At 42.6% G+C, this 23342-nt stretch overlaps 1 protein-coding gene across 1 annotated transcript in view; it reads left to right on the forward strand.

Annotated features, from left to right (window-relative positions):
- Nucleotides 1-10380: 10380 nt before the first annotated feature.
- The window catches only part of ANP32B (acidic nuclear phosphoprotein 32 family member B), a 45628-nt gene continuing 32666 nt past the window's right edge, over nt 10381-23342 (forward strand). Inside the window, exon 1 of the mRNA XM_081317564.1 lies at nt 10381-10574. Coding sequence (XP_081173690.1) covers nt 10521-10574 — 54 coding nt within the window. The 5' untranslated portion in view covers nt 10381-10520. The remainder of the gene's footprint in view (nt 10575-23342) is intronic.

The raw sequence follows: 23342 nt of genomic DNA on the forward strand, positions 1-23342 counted from the left end.
GGTTCTCTTGGTAGTGTCAATACAGTAAAGAGCCATATCCTTTTGAACTGGTTTGGGAGGTTGGGAGTATCGTACTTATAGTAGTTCTCTTTCCTCCATGGCCAGTTCTAGCCTGTGTTGGGGGAGAAATCAAGCTCTATGTCACTCTTATGTTGGGTACCTCAGAGCTCAATTCTCTCATCCCTTATTTACCATCTACATAAACTGGCAAATTCATTCTGTAGTTTGAGGTAAAGTATAATCAATAGACTGATGACATATATCTTTTGTCCCTTTTATTCATTCTGTGAATTGAAGTAGAGTATCACCAAAAGGTTGATGACGTATAATGGTGCCTCTCTGCCCCAGGCCAGATGGGTGGTGCCAGTGTAGATGCGTACCTAGTACTTGGAAGCTGTAAGGGTCTGAATGGGAAGAAACTAGATGGAACACCACCCTAGCAAGACAGTGTGACTTTGGGCTTCTGTGGTCCCTGGCTCTGAAGAGTTACTATAACTCTGGATGAGATAGCACTCCTTCATACAGAATTGGTGTATAATTTGGGCTCACAGCTGAGTCCTGCTGAAGAAACAGGAGGGAGCTATGGCCCAGAAGTCTTTTGTGCAAGTTTACTTTTACTCACGCCCTAGTCACTCCCCATTTGGACTGCTGCAACACATTCTACTTGGGAATGCCTTTGAAAATCATTTAGCAACTGCATTCAACTAGTGCAGAATTCTGGGTGCTCTGCAATTTGCCCATGGTGCGCTGCTGCTGCATGAACTTCTTGTTTTTCTGGGTACAATTCAAGGTCTTGTTATCACCTTTAAAGCCCTATATATCACAATATATCAGGGGTGTCAAACTCAATTTCATTGAGGGCCACATCAGCATTGCGGTTGCCCTCGAGGGGCCGGGTGGGTATGGCCAGGGTGGGTGTGGCCTACTGGGTGGGCGTGGCTAGAGTGTGTATGGCTTACTGGGTGGGCATGGCCAGCTCTACATAGTTTGCATCAAGGGTGCCTATAGGGGCCTGGGCAGGAGTGGGACAGATCTGAGGGTCTCTGGCAGGAGGAGGGTCTCTGGGCCAGGGCCAAGGCAGTGGGGGCCATTCCCTCACTGTTTCCAGGATGGCTTCACAGGCCACATGAAACCACTTCGCGGGCCAGATCCGGCCCCCGGGCCTTGTGTTTGACATGTCTGCAATAGATTATCTTCAGGATGTCTTCCCCTGCTGGGTTGCATTGGGTGCACTCACTTCAGGTCCCCTTCTGTTGGGACCTAGAAAGCTTTTCCATAACTGTGCTTGTGAAACAACAGCCCTCCTGAGGTGCAGGGGAATCCTACCCTTCTAGAAAGCTGGCTTTCCCCTCCGGCATTAGATCATCTATGGTTTTGTGACTGGATTACAAGTAGTCCTTGATTTACAACTGTAATAATAATAATAATAATAATAATAATAATAATAATAATAATAATAATAATAATAATAATAATAATAATAATAATAATAATAGTAGGAGGAGGAGGAGGAGGAGGAGGAGGAGGAGGAGTAGGAGTAATAGTAATGATGATGATGTTGGAAGGAAACTTGGAGGTCATCTAGTCCAACCCCCTGCTCAGGCAGGAAATGGCTGTTGAGTCTCTTCTTTAAAACTTCCAGTGTTGGAACATTCACAGCTTCTGGAGGCAGGTTGTTTCATTGGTTAATTGTTCTAACTGTCAGCAAGTTTCTTCCTCATTCTAGGTTTCTTCTCTCTTTGGTTAGTTTCCATCCATTGCTTCTTGTCCTGCCTTCAGGCGCTTTGGAGAATAGCTTGACTCCCTCTTCTTTGTGATAGCCCGAGATATTGGAACACTGCTATCATGTCACCCCTCGCCCTTCTCTTCATTAAACTAGACATACCCAATTCCAGCAACTGTTTGCTATATGTTTTGGCCTCCACTCTCCTAATCATCTTTGTTGCTCTTCGCTGTACTCAGTTTCAACATCTTTTTTCATCATGGTGACCAAACTGGATGCAGTATTCCAAGTGTGGCCTTACCAAGGCATTGTAAAGTGGCATTAATACTTCACATGATCTTGATTCTATCCCTGTTAATGCAGTCTAGCACTGTGTTGGCTTTTTTGGCAGATGCAGCACACTGCTGGCTCCTATTTAAGTGATTGTCAACCAGGACTCCGAGATCCCTTTCAGTTACTACTATTGAGCAAGGTACCAGGGCTGTTAAAACTGCCAGCCCACGGGCCAGATGCGTCATGCCAAAACCACGCCCACCCCAGCTCCAGCAATGGGGAAAAATTCACAATACGTCGCAACACGTCACATGACGTTGTGAGTTTGACACCCCTGACCTATTACTATACCTGTGCATTTGGTTTTTCCTGCCTAAAAGTAAAACCTTACTTTTTTCACCATTGAATTTCATTTTGTTAGATAGCGCCCAATGTTCAAATCTATCAAGATCCTTCTGTATCTTAAGCCTATCTTCCGGAGTGTTGGCTGTTCCTGCCAGCTTGGTGTTGTCTGCACATTTGATGAGTTCCCCATCTATCCCCTTATCCAAATCACTGATGAAGATGTTGAAGAGCACTGGACCCAGAACAGAGCCTTGGGGCACCCACTACACACTTCCCTCCTAGATGCAGTTCCATTGAGGACCACACGGTGAGTACGGCCAGTCAGCCAGTTACGAATCCATCTGGTGGTGATGCTTCCTAACTCACATTTTCATCTTATCAAGTAGTAGGTTGTGGTCTACTTTATCAAATGTCTTACTGAAGTCCAAGTATGTTATATCCACAGCATTCCTCTGGTCCACCAATTTTGTCACCTAGTCAAAGAATGCAGTAAGATTTGTCTGGCATGATCTGTTTTTGACAAACCCATGTTGGATTTTGGTAATGACTTTGTTTGCCTCCAGGTATTTGCTGATTCATTGCTTGATTATCTTTTCCAGATATTGAAGTCAGGTCGATAGGTCTGTAGTTTCCTGGATCCATTTTCTTTTTTTTTTTGAAGATGGGTACTACATCAGCTCTTTTCCAGTCCTCTGGTAGTTCCCCAGTGCTCCAGGATCTTTCAAAGATATAGTTCAGTGGTTCTGAGATCACATCTGCCAGTTCCTTCAGAATCCAAAATTGAATCCAATTGAACCCAAAATTTATGTTGCTAAGCAAAACATTTGTTAAGTGAGCTTTGCCCCATTTTATAACTTTTCTTGCCACAGTTAAGTGAATCACTGCAGTTTAGTAACATGTTTTTTAAGTGAATAAGGCTTCCCCACTGACTTTGTCAGAAAAAGTAACCACATGACCCCGGGACACTGTAATTGTCATAAATATGAGCCATTTGCCAAGAGTCTGAATTTTGATCATGTGACTATGGGAATGCTGCAATGGCTACAAGTGTGAAAATAGTCATAAGTTGTTTTTTTTCCAGCACCGTTGTAACTTTGAACAGTCACTAAATGAATGGTAGTAAGTCAAAGACTACCTGTATAATGCTTGAGGGTATGATAGGTTTTTAAATTTTAATTTTGTTATCTGTATATTTGTTGCTAGCCATCCAAAATTATTATACATAATACGGGTGACCATTCAAATATTCTAAATAAATGAGTTTTTAAAAGGAAAAGTATTAGTTTATTTGTGGCCATGCAAATAATCTATTTTATTGTTAATAAAAGGTAACTGGCACTAACTGATCAAAATGAACCATTTTCTTATGTTCAGCCATTCCTCTTATAACAAGAACATATAATTATATAACATGAGCATCACCTGCTGTTGAAACAGAAGTGTGTCATCATATAAATGGAGTATTGTAAATACTCAGTGAGCAAGTCCCTAGATGTGTGATTAATACTTCACTTTATATAGTACAGGGCTTTTTAAAGATGCAAGTCTGAGCACAGTTTGCAAATCTGTGAAGACACATATGATCTATATTCATCCTGAAAGTAGGACTTGTAAGGTAAAGATCTGGCAATTGGTAGTTTGTTTCAAAAATGATAAACAACAGACTTTTTTAAAAGCCCAAAGGATAAATTAGCTGGTTTTCAATGAAGAAAAAAAATCTGTGGGTTTATTTTCTGCTATTTCATTACTTTCATACAAGGTACAATCTTAGGAATCATGTCCCACAAAAATGTATAATCATTAAGGAAGGGATGTTAGCATTCTGAAGTAGACTATTATTGTGGGTAGCCTTGTCTTTTGACATAACTTGCCACAACATATGCGCTTGGCTATTCTTCCATAAGTAATTTAAAATATTGTTCGAACTGGCTTTTGATTTTTAGAACATTTTTAGATTTTTGTTGGACTGCCTTTTGGATCTGGGTCTTTTTCTTGTCAGACATTCATTAGCAAGATTTTATTTTATTTTATTTTTGGGACTTATATGCCGCCCTATCTCCCGAAGGACTCAGGGCAGCTAACAACAATAAAAACAACAATACAAAAGTTAAGAGAAATTAAATAAACAGCCCCAAAATAAATTAACTAAACAATTAAAAATTAAAACATTTTAAAAACCCGTCATCAGTCCAGGTCAGCCTGATGAAAAAGGAAAGTTTTGAGGTCGCGGCGAAAGGACCGGAGATCCGGGGCCATCTGGAGCTCAAGGGGGAGTTGGTTCCACAGGGCTGGCGCTCCCACAGAGAAGGCCCTCCCCCTGGGGGTCGCCAGCCAACCCTGAGGAGGCCCTCTCTGTGTGAGTGCACTGGGCGATGGGAAGTCGTCCCCGGCAGCAGACGGTCCTGCAAATATCCCGGGCCTAGGCCATGTAGGGCTTTAAAGGTAAGTACCAGCACCTTAAAGATGTATACCTGAAGTCATAATTGTTAATTGAATTATGATTTATTCAATTCCATTTTCTGGGTTCGTATTATAACCTACAGTACTACATTGGACAGGTTCATACCACCTAGAAGCCTAAAACATGGTGATTATTTTATGGCTTACAGTGTTGTGCAAATGCAAAGGTTCATTTAGCTAAGCTGCCCCAAAGCATCAGTTGTCTCCATATTAGGAAAATTACCATTAGCTGAATTATATATGTTACATTGTTATTAACAAATAACATGCACATTTTTAATGATCACAAAGTTCACAATTAATTTGCACATCACCCAAACTCCGAACGACTGGGTGGTTAGAATGTCCATTCACATCTATGCAATCAAAATATTTAAGGTATGAGAAGTCTCGTTATGTTGTTAGCTGCGAAGTCGTGTCCGACCCATCGCGACCCTATGGACAACATTCCTCCAGAAATTCCTGTCCTCTACCATCTTCTGGAGTCCATTTAAGCTCACGCCTACTGCTTCAGTAACTCCATCCAGCCACCTCATTCTCTGTCGTCCCCTTCTTCTATTGCCCTCAATCTTTCCCAGCATTAGGCTCTTCTCCAGTGAGTCCTTCCTTCTCATTAGGTGGGCAAAGTATTTGAGTTTTAGCTTCAGGATCTGGCCTTCTAAAGAGCAGTCAGGATTGATCTCCTCTAGGACTGACCTGTTTGATCGCCTTGCAGTCCAAGGGACTCGCAGGAGTCTTCTCCAGCACCAGAGTTCAAAGGCCTCAATTCTTTGGCGCTCAGCCTTTCTTATGGTCCAACTTTCACTGCCATACATTGCAACTGGGAAGACCATAGCCTTGACTATACGCACTTTTGTTGACAGGGTGATGTCTCTGCTTTTTAGTGTGCTGTCTAGATTTGCCATGGCTTTCCTCCCCAGGAGCAAGCGTCTTTTAATTTCTTGGCTACAGTCCCCATCTGCAGTGATCTTGGAGCCCAGGAAAATAAAATCTGTCACTACCTCCATTTCTTCCCCATCTATTTGCCAGGAATTGAGAGGGCCAGATGCCATGATCTTGGTTTTCTTAATGTTAAGTTTCAACCCAAGTTTTGCACTCTCCTTCTTCACCCGCAACAAGAGGCTCTTTAGTTCTTCTTCACTTTCTGCCATTAGAGTGGTATCATCTGCGTATCTTAGGTTGTTGATATTTCTTCCGGCAATCTTAATTCCAACTTTTGATTCATCTAGCCCTGCCTTTCTCATGATGTGCTCTGCATATAAGTTAAATAGGCAGGGCGACAGTATACAGCCTTGCCGGACTCCTTTCCCAATTTTGAACCAATCAGTGGTTCCGTGTCCAGTTCTCACTGTTGCTTCTTGACCCGCATATAGGTTTCTTAGGAGACAAATAAGATGGTCTGGTACTCCCATCTCTTTAAGAACTTGCCACAGTTTGTTATGATCCACACAATCAAAGGCTTTAGCATAGTCAATGAAGCAGAAGTAGATGTTTTTCTGGAACTCCCTAGCTTTCTCCATGATCCAGCGTATGTTGGCAATTTGATCTCTAGTTCCTCTGCCTCTTCGAAATCCTGCCTGTACTTCTGGTAGTTCTCGATCCACATACTGCTGAAGTCTAGCTTGTAGGATTTTAAGTATGACTTTACTAGCATGAGAAATGAGTGCAATGGTGCGATAGTTTGAACATTCTTTGGCACTGCCTTTCTTTGGAATTGGAATGTAAACTGATCTTTTCCAATCCTGTGGCCACTGTTGAGTTTTCCAAATTTGCTGGCAAATTGAGTGTAGCACTTTTACTGCACTGTCTTTTAAGATTTTGAATAGCTCAGCTGGAATACTGTCACCTCCACTAGCTTTGTTGTTGCTCAGCTTTTCTAAGGCCCACTTCACTTCACATTCTAGGATGTCTGGCTCGAGGTCAGTGACCACCTCATTGTGATTATCTGGGACGTTAAGCTCATTCTTGTATAGTTCTTCTGTGTAATTTTTCCACCTCTTCTTAATCACTTCTGCCTCTGTTAGGTCCCTGCCATTTTGGTCCTTTATCATGCCCATTTTTGCATTAAACGTTCCCTTCATCTCTCCAATTTTCTTGAAAAGATCTCTGGTCCTCCCTATTCTACTGTATTGTTTTCTTCTATTTCTTTGCACTGTTCATTTAAGAAGGCATTCTTATCTCTTCTAGCTATTCTCTGGAATTCTGCATTCAATTGGGCATATCTATGTTTTTCTCCCTTGCCTTTCGCTTCCCTCCTTTCCTCAGCTATTTGCAAAGCTTCCTCAGACAGCCATTTTGCTTTCTTGCATTTCTATTTCTTTGGGATGGTTTTGGTTGCTACCTGTTGTACAATGTCGCGAACCTCTGTCCATAGTTCTTCAGGCACTCTGTCTATCAGATCTAATTCCTTAAATCTATTTGTCACCTCTACTGTATATTCAACAGGGATATGATTTAATTCATATCTGAGTGGCCTAGTGCTTTTCCCTACTTTCTTCAGTTTAAGCCTAAACTTTGCAAGGAGAAGCTCATGGTCTGAGCCACAGTCAGCTCCTGGTCTTGTTTTTACTGACTGTATAGAGCTTCTCCATCTTTGGCTGCAGAGCATATAGTCAATCTGATTTCTGTGTTGACCGTCTGGTGATGTCCATGTGTAGAGCCGTCTCTTGGGTTGTTGGAAAAGAGTGTTTGCTATGACCATCGTATTCTCTTGACAAAATTCTATCAGCCTGTGCCCTGCTTCATTTTGTACTCCAAGGCCAAACTTGCCTGTTATTCCAGTTATCTTTTGGCTTCCTACTTTAGCATTCCAATCCCCCATGATGATAAGGACATCATTTTTTGGTGTTACTTCTATAAGGTGCTGTAGGGCTTCATAGAACCGGTCAATTTCATCCTCTTCAGCACTGGTGGTTGGGGCATAGACTTGGACTACTGTGATATTGAATGGTTTGCCTTGGATTCGAACTGAGATCATTCTGTCATTTTGGGGATTGTATCCCAGTATTGCTTTTCCTACTCTTTTATTGACTATGAAGGCTACTCCATTTCTTCTGAGGGATTCTTGTCCGCAGTAGTATACCTGATGGTCATCTGAATTAAATTCACCCATTCCTGTCCATTTTAGTTCGCTGATACCTAAGATGTCGATGTTCAGTCTTGTCATCTCTTGTTTGACCACGTCCAGCTTTCCTTGATTCATGGATCTTACATTCCAGGTTCCTATGGAGAAAAAATCTTTACAGCATCGGACTTTCCTTTCACCACCAGACACATCCACAGCTGAGCGTCCTTTCGGCTTTGGCCCAGTCGCTTCATTCTTTCTGGCGCTACTAGTACTAGCCCTCTGCTCTTCCCCAGTAGCATATTGGACGCCTTCCGACCTGAGGGGCTCATCTTCCAGCATCATATCGTTTTGCCTTTTGGTACTGTCCATAGGGTTTTCATGGCAAAGATACTGGAGTGGGTTGCCATTTCCTTCTCCAGTGGATCACGTTTTGTCAGAACTCTCGGCTATGACCTGTCCGTCTTGGGTGGCCCTGCACGGCATAGCTCATAGCTTCATTGAATTACGCAAGCCCCTTCGCCACGACAAGGCAGTAATCCATGAAGGGAAATTACCATTAGCTGAATTATATATGTTACATTGTTATTAACAAATAACATGCACATTTTTAATGATCACAAAGTTCACAATTAATTTGCACATCACCCAAACTCCGAACGACTGGGTGGTTAGAATGTCCATTCACATCTATGCAATCAAAATATTTAAGGTATGAGAAGTCTCGTTATAAACTTGGCATTTAATTAGTAAGAATGTGCTTTGGTTTATAAAAATAAACATCCTTGGGTTACCATAAGTTCTCTAAATTCCAGAAACCCAGAAGGCATAACAAGACTACAAGTATGACAGAAAACCATTTGTACTCATCAGTCAACAGGATGAATTAATTATAAATTACTATTATGAAGTTGCTACCTGGTCAGATTTAAAATGACAAGTTCCTGCTGAATGCCTGTCTTTTAATGAAGAAAACAGGAATATTTTTGAATTGTGCAGTGCATGAAGTATGACTATAATAGAGGGGATTTCTTTTTACTTTGTGCCTGGTATAATTTTCAGCTGGATCCTATCTCAAAATGGTTGGAAGCTATGCTGTTGAATCTCAGTAAATTTACAGGGACAGTCCTCCCTCCCTTTTCTCCTGCTTTAATAACAGAACTAATCTAATTCTCAAAATCAGTATTATTGGTAAGTAGCCTTCATCTCTGTACATGTGAAGGGAAAAGAAGACCAAAACTATGGGAAATGAGAATTGCAAGAAAAAAGCAATGGCCAACACAAAATTTATGAAAGATTAAGATAAACATTCTTGGACTAGATTTTTAAGAATGTGTTCGTGCCAACTACCCAGAATAGCTGATTTCTATTTTTCAGGCTACATTCTGTTTAGCAGGATTCTTGTTTTTTAATCCAACCAACTTATCTATAAACGGGGCTATTAGTAGAACTTTGGGCAGTGTATAAAAATGCATTTCATCCATGAGCAGGGCTCTTATGCAGAAGATAAACAGCACATTTAGAGACACATCAGGTGTAAACTCCATCATATTCCAGGTAGAAAAGAAACAGCAACCCTGGATACATTTGGCGTTATTTGCTGCATTTGACTTGTATTGCGAATCTTTTGAGAGCCTTAAATCTTCCGTTTTGCATGGGCAAAAGAAACTCGGGATGGGAAAACTTCTATAAATCTCCTGCAGAGGTGAGGGGGGACATTAATCGGAGAAGCGCTCGAACCACTATTCCAGGGGTAGGCAACCTTGGCTCTTTTATGACTCGTGGACTTCAACTCCCAGAATTCCTGAACCAGCCGTGCTGGCTCAGGAATTCTGGGAATTGAAGTCCACGAGTCATAAAAGAGCCAAGGTTGCCTGTTGTTGCTAGTTGCGAAGTCGTGTCCGACCCATCGCGACCCTATGGACAATGTTCCTCCAGGCCTTCCTGTCCTCTACCATCTTCTGGAGTCCATCTAGGCTCACGCCTACTGCTTCAGTGACTCCATCCAGCCACCTCATTCTCTGTCGTCCCCTTCTTCTCTTGCCCTCAATCTTTCCCAGCATTAGGCTCTTCTCCAGTGAGTCCTTCCTTCTCATTAGGTGGCCAAAGTATTTGAGTTTTAGCTTCAGGATCTGGCCTTCTAAAGAGCAGTCAGGGTTGATCTCCTCTAGGACTGACCAGTTTGATCGCCTTGCAGTCCAAGGAACTCGCAGGAATCTTCTCCAGCACCATAGTTCAAAGGCTTCAATTCTTTGGCGCTCAGCCTTTCTTATGGTCCAGCTTTCACTGCCATACATTGCAAAAGGTTGCCTACCCCTGCACTATTCCTTGAAGAAAGTACGGCGCCACCAGCAAAAGACTGCAGTGGCTGAGACTATGGTACTATCAGCAAGGAGAGTAGGGTGTGGTTTGGACGGGGAAGTTCCGGGCAGCCTCTTCTGTGACTCTACCGCGCCTCCTGCCGGCCACTCAGGCGATTTGCTTCGGCTTAAGGGCCCCGTTGCCAATTTAACTGCAGTCGCAGCGAAGGAGGCGCCGAGCGCTCCCGCCCTCCTCCTGCCTGCAACTCCCCTTCCACCGCTTCCCTGCGAGTTGACTCGGCGCAGCAAGCGCAGGGCCTGAACCCAGGCCCGTCCCGTTCGTCCCGTCGCCGTCATGAATATGAAGGAACGGATCCACCGGGAATTACGAAACCGGACTCCGCCGGATGTAAGCCTGGGCGGGAAAATGGGAAGCCGGGGACGTCCTCCTCCCTTTTCAACAGCTTGTTCTCCCGCCAGCCGTACAGGCGCACACCGGCCAGGGGAAAGCGGGCTGGTTTTAAATTTAAAGCGCGGAGGGGAGGGGGGCGTTGAAAGAGCACGCAGGGCGTGTCGCTGCCAGTCCGCGGGCGAGGCCAGGGAGCGCCGCAGCTGCGGCCGCCGGGCAAAACGAACGTCTGACGGACTCGAGAAGGGACTCCGTGGCCGCCATGTTCCCGCTGCTGCGTCGGTCCCGCGAGCATGGGGCTGCCGCGGCGGCGGCGGAGCGAATGGCGCCTTGGCGCGCGTTTCTCCCCCTCTTAAACGGGCAACCGTCGCGTGAAAGGGGCGCGCGCTCTTCCTCGACGCCGCGTCCGTTGCCTCTGGCCGGGCGGGCGCGCGCGCGCTCGGGCCTTCGCGCCTGTCTGCGTCCTCTTTAAACGGGCCACAATTGCGGAGAGCCGGACGCGCGCGCGCGTGCGCGCCCTCTTTATAACGCTCTCCCCACCAAATCTTGGTTTCCGCCAAAAAATTAATCGTAAACGGAAGGTGCTTTTCAGCCAAATCTTAAGCTCTGATGGCCTCCCTGGAAGAATTTGAGAGATTTGTAATGATGCATTTCCAGTTGCAATCCTCTCAAGTTGGCCTCGAAGGGCTTTTGTGGTGCAAAATCTAACAAAATATTTTGCAGCCTAATTTTTAAATAGCAGTAAAAGGGACGATACTTCAATCTTTAATGGCTACTTTACCAGGACGATTGTACCAGAAAAGTATGTTCGTGCTCTGAAGTCTATTTAGATTATTTTTAAATAAAAATTCCTATTGAATATAAATATCCTACCAGGCATTGTTAAAATGTAAATCAAAGGTTTTTCTGGTTTTTTAATCTGCCTGTGGTTTTCTGCCATATCAGCTTTAGTCATCTTATTGCTTCTTTTTTTTAACCCTTTATATTTTTCAACAGCCTTTATATGTACTCTGGTGCCAGAAAAAAAAAACCTACACATTTCACTTGTTTATTTTAAGGCAGGAACTATAAGTTGTCAATATGTCTCCTCTTATGTCTTACTAAAATATTTGTCTGCCTAAAAATACTAACAAAAATCAGCATGGTATCCCAGAAGATAAACAAAGTACATACCTGTACTCTATACAGTACTCTTAAGTTCATGTCTGCTGAATTTTGCCTTCTCCCACTAAAATTGGAGGCAATTTCTGGCAGGTATCTTAAAATTGTCCTGTCTGTTACTTCATTCTTATGCATCTGGTCAGCCCAAAGCAGTTTCAAGTCTGCTCAAAAGAGCTTGTAGTAGAGCAGACATGTCAAACACAAGGCCCGGGGGCCAGATCCGGCCCGCGAAGTGGTTTCATGCGGCCCATGAAGCCATCCTGGAAAGAGTGAGGGAACAGCCCCCACTGCCTTGGTCCTGGCCCAGAGACCCTCCTTCTGCCAGAGACCCTCAGATCTGTCCCACTCCTGCCCAGGCCCCCATAGGCACCCTTGATGCAAATGATGTAGAGCTGGCCACGCCCACCCAGTAGGCCATACGCACTCTAGCCACGCCCACCCAGTAGGCCACGCCCACCCTGGCCATACCCACCTGGCCCCCTGAGGGCAACCGCAATGCTGATGTGGCCCTCAATGAAACTGAGTTTGACACCCCTGTAGTAGAGGGATTATTCTCTTTTAAACTTGGAATGAAATAAGATTCTTCATAGTCACCCTTGATCTTGATTTTTGCTTCACGTATGGACCCTTTGAAGAGATGAATATTTACAAGATACTAGTGTTATTTAACATAATATATTTATCTGTGGTTAACCGTTATGACTTTCTTTAACTCTGAAACATAATAGGAATTGTACAAAATTAAGATGGAATATATATCTATTATTGCATGGACTGAGTGTACTGCATGGTATGCTAATGTTGCTAAGGGTTTTGTTAATTAGTAATTCAGCCACTACCATGTCCCTTTCTAAGGCCCTTTAAAAAGTAGATGGCTTTTGGCTTCCGGTTTTCAATTGTGGTGCTGGCAGACGTTTGGGGAGATCGTTCCCTCCACCGTCTGATTTTCTCCTGCCGGGGGACCCTGAAAAGGGTTGAAAGTCGCCCTGGAGGGATGACAAGTGTGAAGAGGACCCCTGAGTATTTTTCCTGTTAAAAGCTTCTTGAAAATTTATTCCCTGCCGAGGAGAGAGGGAAGGGATTTTTCCCCCACCCTCTAAAATGGCGGCATTTGAGGAAACAAAGCTTTGAAAAAATCAACTTAATACAACTGGATATTTATTTTCTGTCTGGAACTTGGCGACCCAAAAAGTTCGTATTCTTATTGGAATCTGTCACTTTGTTTGATTTGCAAAACAAGAACTTAAAAGTGGATAAGATTTTAGTTTGGGATTTGAAAAAAGATTCAATGCTATTGGAGATATTTTGTGGTGAGCTTGGCACAACAGTTTTATTACTTCTGACAAAGAGACTTGTTTACAGCCCAAGTCTGACCTTGGTTTTATCTACCAGAAACCTAGAAAATAGGTTTGAATTATTGATTAGCCCAGTGTATATAGATGATTGATCTGAATTAATAAAAGGTACTCTATTATTAAGGCGGATGATTGATCTGAATTAATAAAAGGTACTCTATTATTAAGGTGGTATTTATTAGGGTGGGAAGTAGAAAATGTTTATGGAATAGAATAAGGACATATTTAAGTTTTAATAGGTGTATTTTAGATATTATAATTTTTTATGAAATGAGATAAAGGAAATTTGGGTTACCTGAATGTTAAATACTATGGATATTAAAGGTTAAATTGGAATACTGTAATTAAAAATTAAAATTAAAAGTTATGCTTAAAATCCTACAAGCTAGACTCCAGCAGTATGTGGATCGAGAGCTACCAGAAGTACAGGCAGGATTTCAAAGAGGCAGAGGAACTAGAGATCAAACCGACCAGGTGGTTCCGCCCCAGGCGCCTGATGGACCCAGATAAATTCCAGATGGCGCTTGGACCGATTCCCACCTCCCTCTCCCACAACCCGGTCGAGTCCTTAGTTAATGCCTGGCAACAGGCTGCCTCGGAGGCGCTCGACCGCGTTGTCCCTTTGCGGCCTCTGACCCGGCGCAAGTCCCGACTCGCTCCTTGGTTCTCCAAGGACCTGCGGGAGATGAAGTGCCAGAGAAGGGGCCTAGAGAGCATTTGGAGAACCAGTCGGTCTGAGTCTGACCGAACACAGTTAAGATCCTTTTCTAGATCCTATCTTGTGGCAATGAGGGTGGCAAAGCGCGCCTACTTCACCACCCTCATTGCGTCCGCAGATAATCGCCCGACAGCCCTATTTAGAGTGGTCCGCTCCCTTTTAAGTCAAGAGACGGGAGAGGACCCCCTACATAGACGGGCTGAGGAATTTAGTAAATATCTGGTGGACAAAATTGCTCAGATTCGGGCTGGTCTGGACTCTGACTGGGCAGGATCTAACGAGAGGAAAACGATGAAGTTGGCCAAGTACATTTGGGAAGAGTTCGATCCTGTGACTCCGGATGAAGTGGACAAGATCATGGGGAAACTAAGTGCCGCCACATGTTTGTTGGACCCGTGTCCCTCCTGGCTAGTCTATGCATCTCGGGAGGTTACACGAGGCTGGCTCCTAGCAGTTATCAATGCCTCACTGAGTGAAGGGTACTTCCCTGCTGCCTTGAAAGAGGCGGTGGTAAGGCCCCTCCTCAAGAAACCGGCACTGGACCCAGCTATTTTAAACAACTTCCGTCCTGTCTCCAACCTTCGCTTCCTTGCGAAGGTCGTTGAGAGCGTGGTGGCACGACAGCTCCCTTTGAACCTGGAGGAAGCTGAATATCTAGATCCGTACCAATCGGGTTTCAGACCCGGGCACAGCACGGAGACGGCATTGGTCGCACTGGTGAATGATCTCTGGCGGGCCCGAGATAGAGGTTATTCCTCTGTCCTGGTCCTATTAGATCTATCAGCGGCTTTTGATACCATCGACCATGGTATCTTACTGCGTCGTCTTGAGGGGCTGGGAGTGGGAGGCACCGTTCTGCGGTGGTTCTCCTCCTACCTCTCGGACCGTTCGCAGACGGTGTTGGCAGGACGGCAGAGGTCAAGCCCTAGGCCTCTTAATTGTGGAGTGCCTCAGGGTTCGGTGCTCTCGCCCCTCCTGTTCAACATCTATATGAAGCCGCTGGGAGAGATCATCCGTAGCTTCGGGGTGAAATATCATCAATATGCTGATGATACCCAGCTATTCATCTCCACCCCGAACCAACCCAGTGATGCCCTCGATGTGATGTCCCGTTGTCTGGAAGCGGTACAGATTTGGATGGGAGAAAACAGGCTTCGACTCAACCCGGCCAAGACTGAGTGGCTGTACATACCGTCATCTCGTTTAGTCCAAGAGGTTCCATCTCTGACTATGGGAGGAGAGATGTTACCTCCCATTGATAGAGCACGCAATCTGGGCGTCCTCCTAGATTCACGACTCAGTTTTGAAGATCACATTGGAGCCGTGGCTAGGGGGGCATTTGCACAGATTCGTCTTATATACCAATTGCGCCCCTTTTTGGACCGAGATGCCCTACGTACAGTCACCCACGCACTCGTTACCTCCCGTATTGATTAATGCTCTCTACATGGGGCTGCCCTTGAAGACCACCCGGAGGCTTCAGCTGGTGCAGAATGCAGCTGCACGGGTTGTGATGGGAGCTCCCCGATACTCCCATATTACACCTCTCCTGCGTGAGCTGCATTGGCTACCAGTTGCCCTCCGGGTGAGATTTAAGGCGCTGGTACTTACCTTTAAAGCCCTACATGGCTTAGGTCCGGGATACTTGCAGGACCATCTGCTGCCGGGAACAAATTCCCATCGACCAGTACGCTCACACAGAGAAGGCCTCCTCAGGGTACCGTCAGCTAGGCAATGTCGGCTGGCGACCCCCAGGGGGAGGGCCTTCTCTGTGGGAGCGCCAACCCTATGGAATCAGCTCCCCCCTGAGCTTCGGATGGCCCAAAACCTCCAATCCTTTCGCCGCGGCCTCAAAACACACCTGTTCCACCAGGCTGACCTAGACTGACAGGCATTTTAATTAATTTATATTTAGTATTTTTAATTCATTTTTTAAATTCTCTAATTTTAATTTATTGCACTGATATTCTCAATTTCATTTTTATCTTGATTTCTGTACTTATTATATGTTTTCTTGTTAGCCGCCCTGAGTCCTTCGGGAGATAGGGCGGGATATAAATCCCATCAATAAATAAATAAAGGCTTTGACTATGCCAAAGCCTTTGGGTGGATCACAATAAACTGTGGCAAGTTCTTAAAGAGATGGGAGTACCAGACCATCTTATTTGTCTCTTGAGAAACCTATATGCGGGTCGAGAAGCAACAGTGAGAACTGGACACGGAACCACTGATTGGTTCAAAATTGGGAAAGGAGTCCGGCAAGGCTGTATACTGTCGCCCTGCCTATTTAACTTATATGCAGAGCACAACATGAGAAAGGCAGGGCTAGATGAATCAAAAGTTGGAATTAAGATTGCCGGGAGAAATATCAACAACCTAAGATATGCAGATGACACCACTCTAATGGCAGAAAGTAAAGAAGAACTAAAGAGCCTCTTGTTGCGGGTGAAGAAGGAGAGTGCAAAAGTTAGGTTGAAACTTACAGTGGGACAAAAAAGTATTTAGTCAGCCACCAATTGTGCAAGTTCTCCCACTTAAAAAGATGAGAGAGGCCTGTAATTTTCATCATAGGTATACCTCAACTATGAGAGACAAAATGGGGGGAAAGAATCCAGGAAATCACATTGTAGGATTTCTAATGAATTAATTCGTACATTCCTCGGTAAAATAAGTATTTGGTCACCTACAAACAAGCAAGATTTCTGGCTCTCACAGACCTGTAACTTCTTCTTTATGAGGTTCCTCTGTCCTCCACTCGTTACCTGTATGAATGGCACCTGGTTGAACTTGTTATCAGTATAAAATGAGGTCCCAGATTGTTGGGGGCAATTAAGCTGACTTTGTAATAATGCCGCTTGGGGGTGTGTGTGAAAGCCCTAATAAGCAGGCATATACATAGAATGAAGGCTACTGCTAAGCTTGTAAGCCGCCCTGAGTCTTCGGAGAAGGGCGGGATATAAATGGAATTAAAATAAATAAATAAAATACACCAGTCCACAACCTCAAACAGTCACACTCCAAACTCCACTATGGCCAAGACCAAAGAGCTGTCGAAGGACACCAGAAACAAAATTGTAGACCTGCACCATGCTGGGAAGACTGAATTTGCAATAGGCAAGCAGCTTGGTGTGAAGAAATCAACTGTGGGTGCAATTATTAGAAAATGGAAGACATAAAAGACCACTGATAATCTCCCTCGTTCTGGGGCTCCACACAAGATCTCACCCCATGGGGTCAAAATGATCACAAGAACAGTGAGCAAAAATCCCAGAATCACACGGGGGGACCTAGTGAATGACCTGCAGAGAGCTGGGACCAAAGTAACAAAGGCCACCATCAGTAACACACTACGCCGTGAGGGACTCAAATCCTGCAGTGCCAGACGTGTCCCCCTGCTTAAGCCAGTACATGTCCGGGCCCATCTGAAGTTTGCTAGAGAGCATTTGGATGATCCAGAACAGGATTGGGAGAATATCATATGGTCAGATGAAACCAAAGTAGAACTTTTTGGTAAAAACTCAACTCGTCATGTTTGGAGGAGAAAGAATGCTGAGTTGCATCCAAAGAACATCAAACCTACTGTGAAGCATGGGGGTGGAAACATCATGCTTTGGGGCTGTTTTTCTGCAAAGGGACCAGGACGACTGATCGTGTAAAGGAAAGAATGAATGGGGCCATGTATCGTGAGATTTTGAGTGAAAACCTCCTTCCATCAGCAAGGGCATTGAAGATGAAACGTGGCTGGGTCTTTCAGCATGACAATGATCCCAAACACACCACCCGGGCAACGAAGGAGTGGCTTCGTAAGAAGCATTTCAAGATCCTGGAGTGGCCTAGCCAGTCTCCAGATCAACCCCATAGAAAACCTTTGGAGGGAGTTGAAAGTCCGTGTTGCCCAGCGACAGCCCCAAAACATCACTGCTCTAGAGGAGATCTGCATGGAGGAATGGGCCAAAATACCAGCAACAGTGTGTGCAAACCTTGTGAAGACTTACAGTAAACGTTGGACCTCTGTCATTGCCAACAAACGGTATATAACAAAGTATTGAGATGAACTTTTGTTATTGACCAAATATTTATTTTCCACCTTAATTTGCAAATGAATTCATTAGAAATCCTACAATGTGATTTCCTGGATTCTTTCCCCTCATTTTGTCTGTCATAGTTGAGGTATACCTATGATGAAAATTACAGGCCTCTCTCATCTTTTTAAGTGGGAGAATTTGCACAATTGGTGGCTGACTAAATACTTTTTTGTCCCACTGTAACATTAAGAAAACCAAGATCATGGCATCCGGCCCTCTCAATTCCTGGCAAATAGATGGGGAAGAAATGGAGGCAGTGACAGATTTTATTTTCCTGGGCTCCAAGATCACTGCAGATGGGGACTGTAGCCAAGAAATTAAAAGACGCTCCTGGGGAGGAAAGCCATGGCAAATCTAGACAGCACATTAAAAAGCAGAGACATCACCCTGTCAACAAAAGTGTGCATAGTCAAGGCTATGGTCTTCCCAGTTGCAATGTATGGCAGTGAAAGTTGGACCATAAGAAAGGCTGAGCGCCAAAGAATTGAGGCCTTTGAACTATGGTGCTGGAGAAGACTCCTGCGAGTCCCTTGTACTGCAAGGCGATCAAACCGGTCAGTCCTAGAGATCAACCTTGACTGGTCTTTAGAAGGCCAGATCCTGAAGTTGAAACTTAAATACTTTGGCCACCTAATGAGAAGGAAGGACTCACTGGAGAAGAGCCTAATGCTGGGAAAGATTGAGGGCAAGATAAAAAGGGGACGACAGAGAATGAGGTGGCTGGATGGAATCACTGAAGCAGTAGGCGTGAGCTTAAATGGACTCCAGAAGATGGTAGAAGACAGGAAGGCCTGGAGGAACGTTGTCCATAAGGTCGCGATGGGTCGGACACAACTTCGCAGCTAACAACTACATAATCTGCGTGCTGATTTAGCAGTTTGAAAAATGTGTATTTGTATTAATTACTTCCTTAGCACTGAATTTGGCCTCTGTTTCCTGTGCTTTGAAAGTTTACTCAGAACATGCAGACAGTCTTGTTTTACCGTATTTTCCGGCGTATAAGACGACCTCCTACATTTCCTGTTAAATTATACGGTTTGGGCTATACTCGCCGTATAGGACTACCCCTCTTCCAACGCACACCAAATAAAAATTAAAAAACATCAGATTTGATTTTAATATGGTAATTTTAATTCAAATGCTTATGACATGCAGATGCTTAGTAGGAAAACTGTCACTTGTAAACATAAGGCTGTTTGTCATCAAACATGTAAACATAAAACAGTGCAAGTGGATTAAACTATAATAATATAATAATAATATTAATATTAATAATAATAATAATAATAATAATAATAATAATAATAATAATAATAATAATAATAATAATAATAATAATAATTAATAATAATAATAAGTTGGAGGGGACCTTGGAGGTCATCTAGTCCAACCCCCTGCTAAGGCAGGAAACCCTATACCATTTCAGACAAATGGCTGTCCAGTCTCTTCTTAAAAACTTGCAGTGTTGGAGCATTCACCACTTCTGGAGGCAGGTTGTTCCACTGGTTAATTGTTCTAATTGTCAGGAAGTTTCTCCTTAGTTCTAGGTTGCTTCTCTCCTTGACTAGTTTCCATCCATTGCTTCTTGTCCTGCTTTCAGGTGCTTTGGAAAATAGCTTGGCTCCCTCTGCTTTGTGGCAGCCCCTGAGATATTGGATCACTGCTATCATGTCACCCCTCACCCTTCTCTTCGTTAAACTACACATACCCAATTCCAGCAACCGTTCCCTATTTTCGTAATTCACTTTTTCAATTTTCCTAATTCACTCTAAAGCTTTCCCTGCGCAGAGCCTTAAGTAACACCAGCTGCCTGCAATTAGTGCAGGTTCGCATCCCACCAAGCTCAAGGTTGACTCAGCTTTCCATCCTTCCAAGGTAGGTAAAATGAGGACCCAGATTGTTGGGGGCAATACGCTGACTTTGCAATAATGCTGCTTGGGGGGGGGGTGAAAGCCCTAATAAACAGGCATATACACAGAATGAAGGCTATTGCTAAGCACATTGATTTGTGCTTTAAATTGTAAGCCACCCTGAGTCTTCGGAGAAGGGCAGGATATAAATGGGATTTAAAAAAAAAAAGACCAAATTGGAGATCCGCTCCAGGTTTTCCAGCCAGCCCGCCCAGTTCCTGAGTCAAATGTGTCCTTAGAGCTAAGCCGCTGCTCTGGCTGCTGCCTTCCCCACCTGCCTTTCAAGTTGGGATATACTACAGCTGCTCTTCAACTTTAGAAGGAAAGACGCCCAGACCCCAGCCTGTAAAAAATCACAGACTGCAGCTTCTTCTCCAATTGGTCCCGCTTTCCCTGCGCAGACTAAATGGGAGATCCGCTCCAGGTTTTCCAGCCAGCCCTGTCCCTAAATTTTCAGCACCCGGCGTATAAGACGACCCCTGACTTTTGAGAAGATTTTCATGGGTTAAAAAGTAGTCTTATACGCCGGAAAATACGGTAATTTCATAAAATTACTTCTTTATGAAAACGCGATTTGGCTGTTCTTATCTGCTAAAATAAATAGGAAGCATATAATGATAACAGTTGAAAGGCAGTCAGTGCTGTATTATATATATATATATAAAGATATGTTTTAAAATAATGGTAGTAAAAGATAGCAAACAAATTTTGGATATCTTTTGTCATTCCATTTTTTTCTTATGAAATTACTGCAGAATTATCTGCAGTATTACAACAGACCTGCATTCTGTTGTAATACTAGACAGCTTTGGGGCTGGAGCAAATTTGGATGAGCAGATACAATCCCTAATATGCCTTTTTTTAGTGGGAAGATGTTTTCTGATTTACACACATAAGCCTTGTGGCTGCAGAAGTTGTTGCCTGCATTGGTTAAGGATTATGTAGAATTATCTAACCAGATTGTCATTGCTCGGCAAAAAATGGGGAAGGTTATTTATTGGAATTAAAGTATGTTGATATGAAATTGAAGCTTCTGCTTTGACAATGATATTGTGGGCTAAACTGTTTTATTAAGAACTTTCTAAAACAAATCTCTCCAATATATTCTTAATTTCCTTATTATCTCATATCTTATTTCTTAATTTTTTTAGATGTCTACTTTGTATACTAACAAAATGTTTAACTGTTTTTATGGATTTTTTAAGTTTTATTATTTGTTAATGATAATGATTTTATATATTTATTGTTTAGATTCAGTATATGCTGCCCGGAGTCCCTTGCTCATGAGATAGGTGGCTCTATAAGTGTATAAATGAATAAAAAAGCATATTAGTAAATTGGGGTTCTGCATATTCTCCCTTAACTTCAAGTGCAGTCTCCTTCATAATAAAAGGAAAGTGGTGTGCTGCTTGCTAAAAGAAATGGACCAAACTGATTTTTATGTTGCTAGAAGTAAATTTTAACATGTATGCCAAGAAAACGTTTTTACACTTTCCTTATTATAATAGTCTCTGAAGTTTTCTAAGTTTTCTGTAATGAATAAGCAGAAGCCCTAAAATCATCCAATAGAAAGTAAGACATTCCCAAATAGAGAGATGAGATTGTACTATAACCTTATAGTATGTAATTATAACTTAGTACAAGATTGTAGCCCAAGAATTACAGTATGTCTGTTTTATCCATTCTAGTTTTGAAATCCAAAGTATAATCCATATAAAGTGTTTAAATTCCTCAACTAACTACACTGTATTTGAAAACCTAATTCTACACTGGCTGTAACCCTATTTTGCGACAAATGTGTTTGAATGAATGATCCATGGTACACCTCCCCCCCCCAAAAAAAATTGAGTAGAGCTTAGACTTGTGAAATCTACGTTAATTATCGTTAGTTTGTATGAGGTGTGTGTGTTTAAACTTTACATACATGAAAGCCAGCAATAAAGTCAGCAGCAAAATGAAGTTCTATCATTTTGCATACAGTTTCAAAAATGTACTGGGAGATGTCAGAGGCCCATGTGAATAGAACTTTTATGCATTTGAGCCAGGTTGAGCCAATTAATGTTCATGCTCCATGAGCCTAATTGAAATGTCTTGCTTGAAGAAGTGCAGATTTTTATCTAATTCAAATCAGATAGGTATGCTAGTGCAAAATTCCTATACTAGTCAAAGACGAATAATATTTTTACAGGTGAGATACACTGAAGTAAAAAAAATGAATAATTAGCAGAGGGCCAGGCAGATTTTTTCCTATGAAGAGAATCCCCAAATCTAATTTAAAAGTTAAATTATGTTTGTTGAAAGTAGAAATATGAACAGCACAAAGAGAATTTTTAAAAAATAAATCTAATTTTAGTAATCAGACACAGACATACAGGTTTTAATCTGCATTAACTTTGATGCTATTGCACAGTTGTGGGACAGAAGTGGGAGAACTATGCTGATTGGAAAAGCTCCAAATTCTATCTAAAGTTAGATTTCCATCCTGCATTATTCTTCATCAAATTTCTAACTTTCACAAACAAATTATGTAATTCTAACCAAATCTACATCCTGACTTGTGTTTTGCTAGAGCAGATTGTTTTCTTACAGTAACAGTAGTGCAGGTACAAAGATTTCCTCATTGCTGACACACTGGGTTCTTCTGTCGTTTCCTGAAGATTTTGTCTCAGCTTATTTGGCGGGATAATGCTTATCCCCAAACCATATTTGAGGACAAGCATTATCCCAGAACTATAACCAGAACTACAAGTGATTTGATATCAGTACTTTAAGGTTCTTTTCTCATGGCTTGCTATTCTTTTTTTAATTATTATTATTAAAATTTTTATAAAAGTTACAATATAAACCCAGCCCACCCCACCCTACACCCTCCCCCTCCCTCGCTTCCCAGAGTTGAATACAGGGTTACAAATAAAATAAACGTAATCTAACTAACATTAACCAACTATGTAAGTAACCAAGTTCTTAATGCGCTTTAACTCCCTTTAAACTAAAAATACAAACCAAGTTAGAATATACATACCAATAACATAAACAAATAACATCCTTATTATTAAACTAATCAAAAATTTCACTATAATAAACTACTAATAAAAATAACAATATAAAATCTATTCGTAAGCTAAATGAAACCTTTTAGTCCCATATTTATTCTGAATATAATCTATCCATCTTCTCCAAACCGAAATGTATCTTTCTTGTGAATGATCCTTCAAGTAAGCAGAAATCTTAGCCATTTCTGCTAAATTTGACACTTTAAGCATCCATTCTTCAATAGTAGGCAAACTATCCTTCTTCCAATGTAGCCCTATCAATAACCTTGCAGCTGTTATCAAGTTCAACATCAAATTAGTTTCTTTAGTATCACAGTCTACAATAATACCCAATAAGAACAATTGTGGAGAAAATTTTATCTTTCTCTTAAAAATCTTTTGAACATTCCACCAAATTTTGATCCAAAAAGCTTTAACATTTCTACAAGTCCACCATATATGATAATAGGTAGCGTCCAAGCTACCACATCTCCAACATTTGGGCTG

This window comes from Vipera berus (assembly GCF_964194415.1).
Source record: "Vipera berus genome assembly, chromosome: 2".
Taxonomy (NCBI): Eukaryota; Metazoa; Chordata; class Lepidosauria; order Squamata; family Viperidae; genus Vipera; species Vipera berus.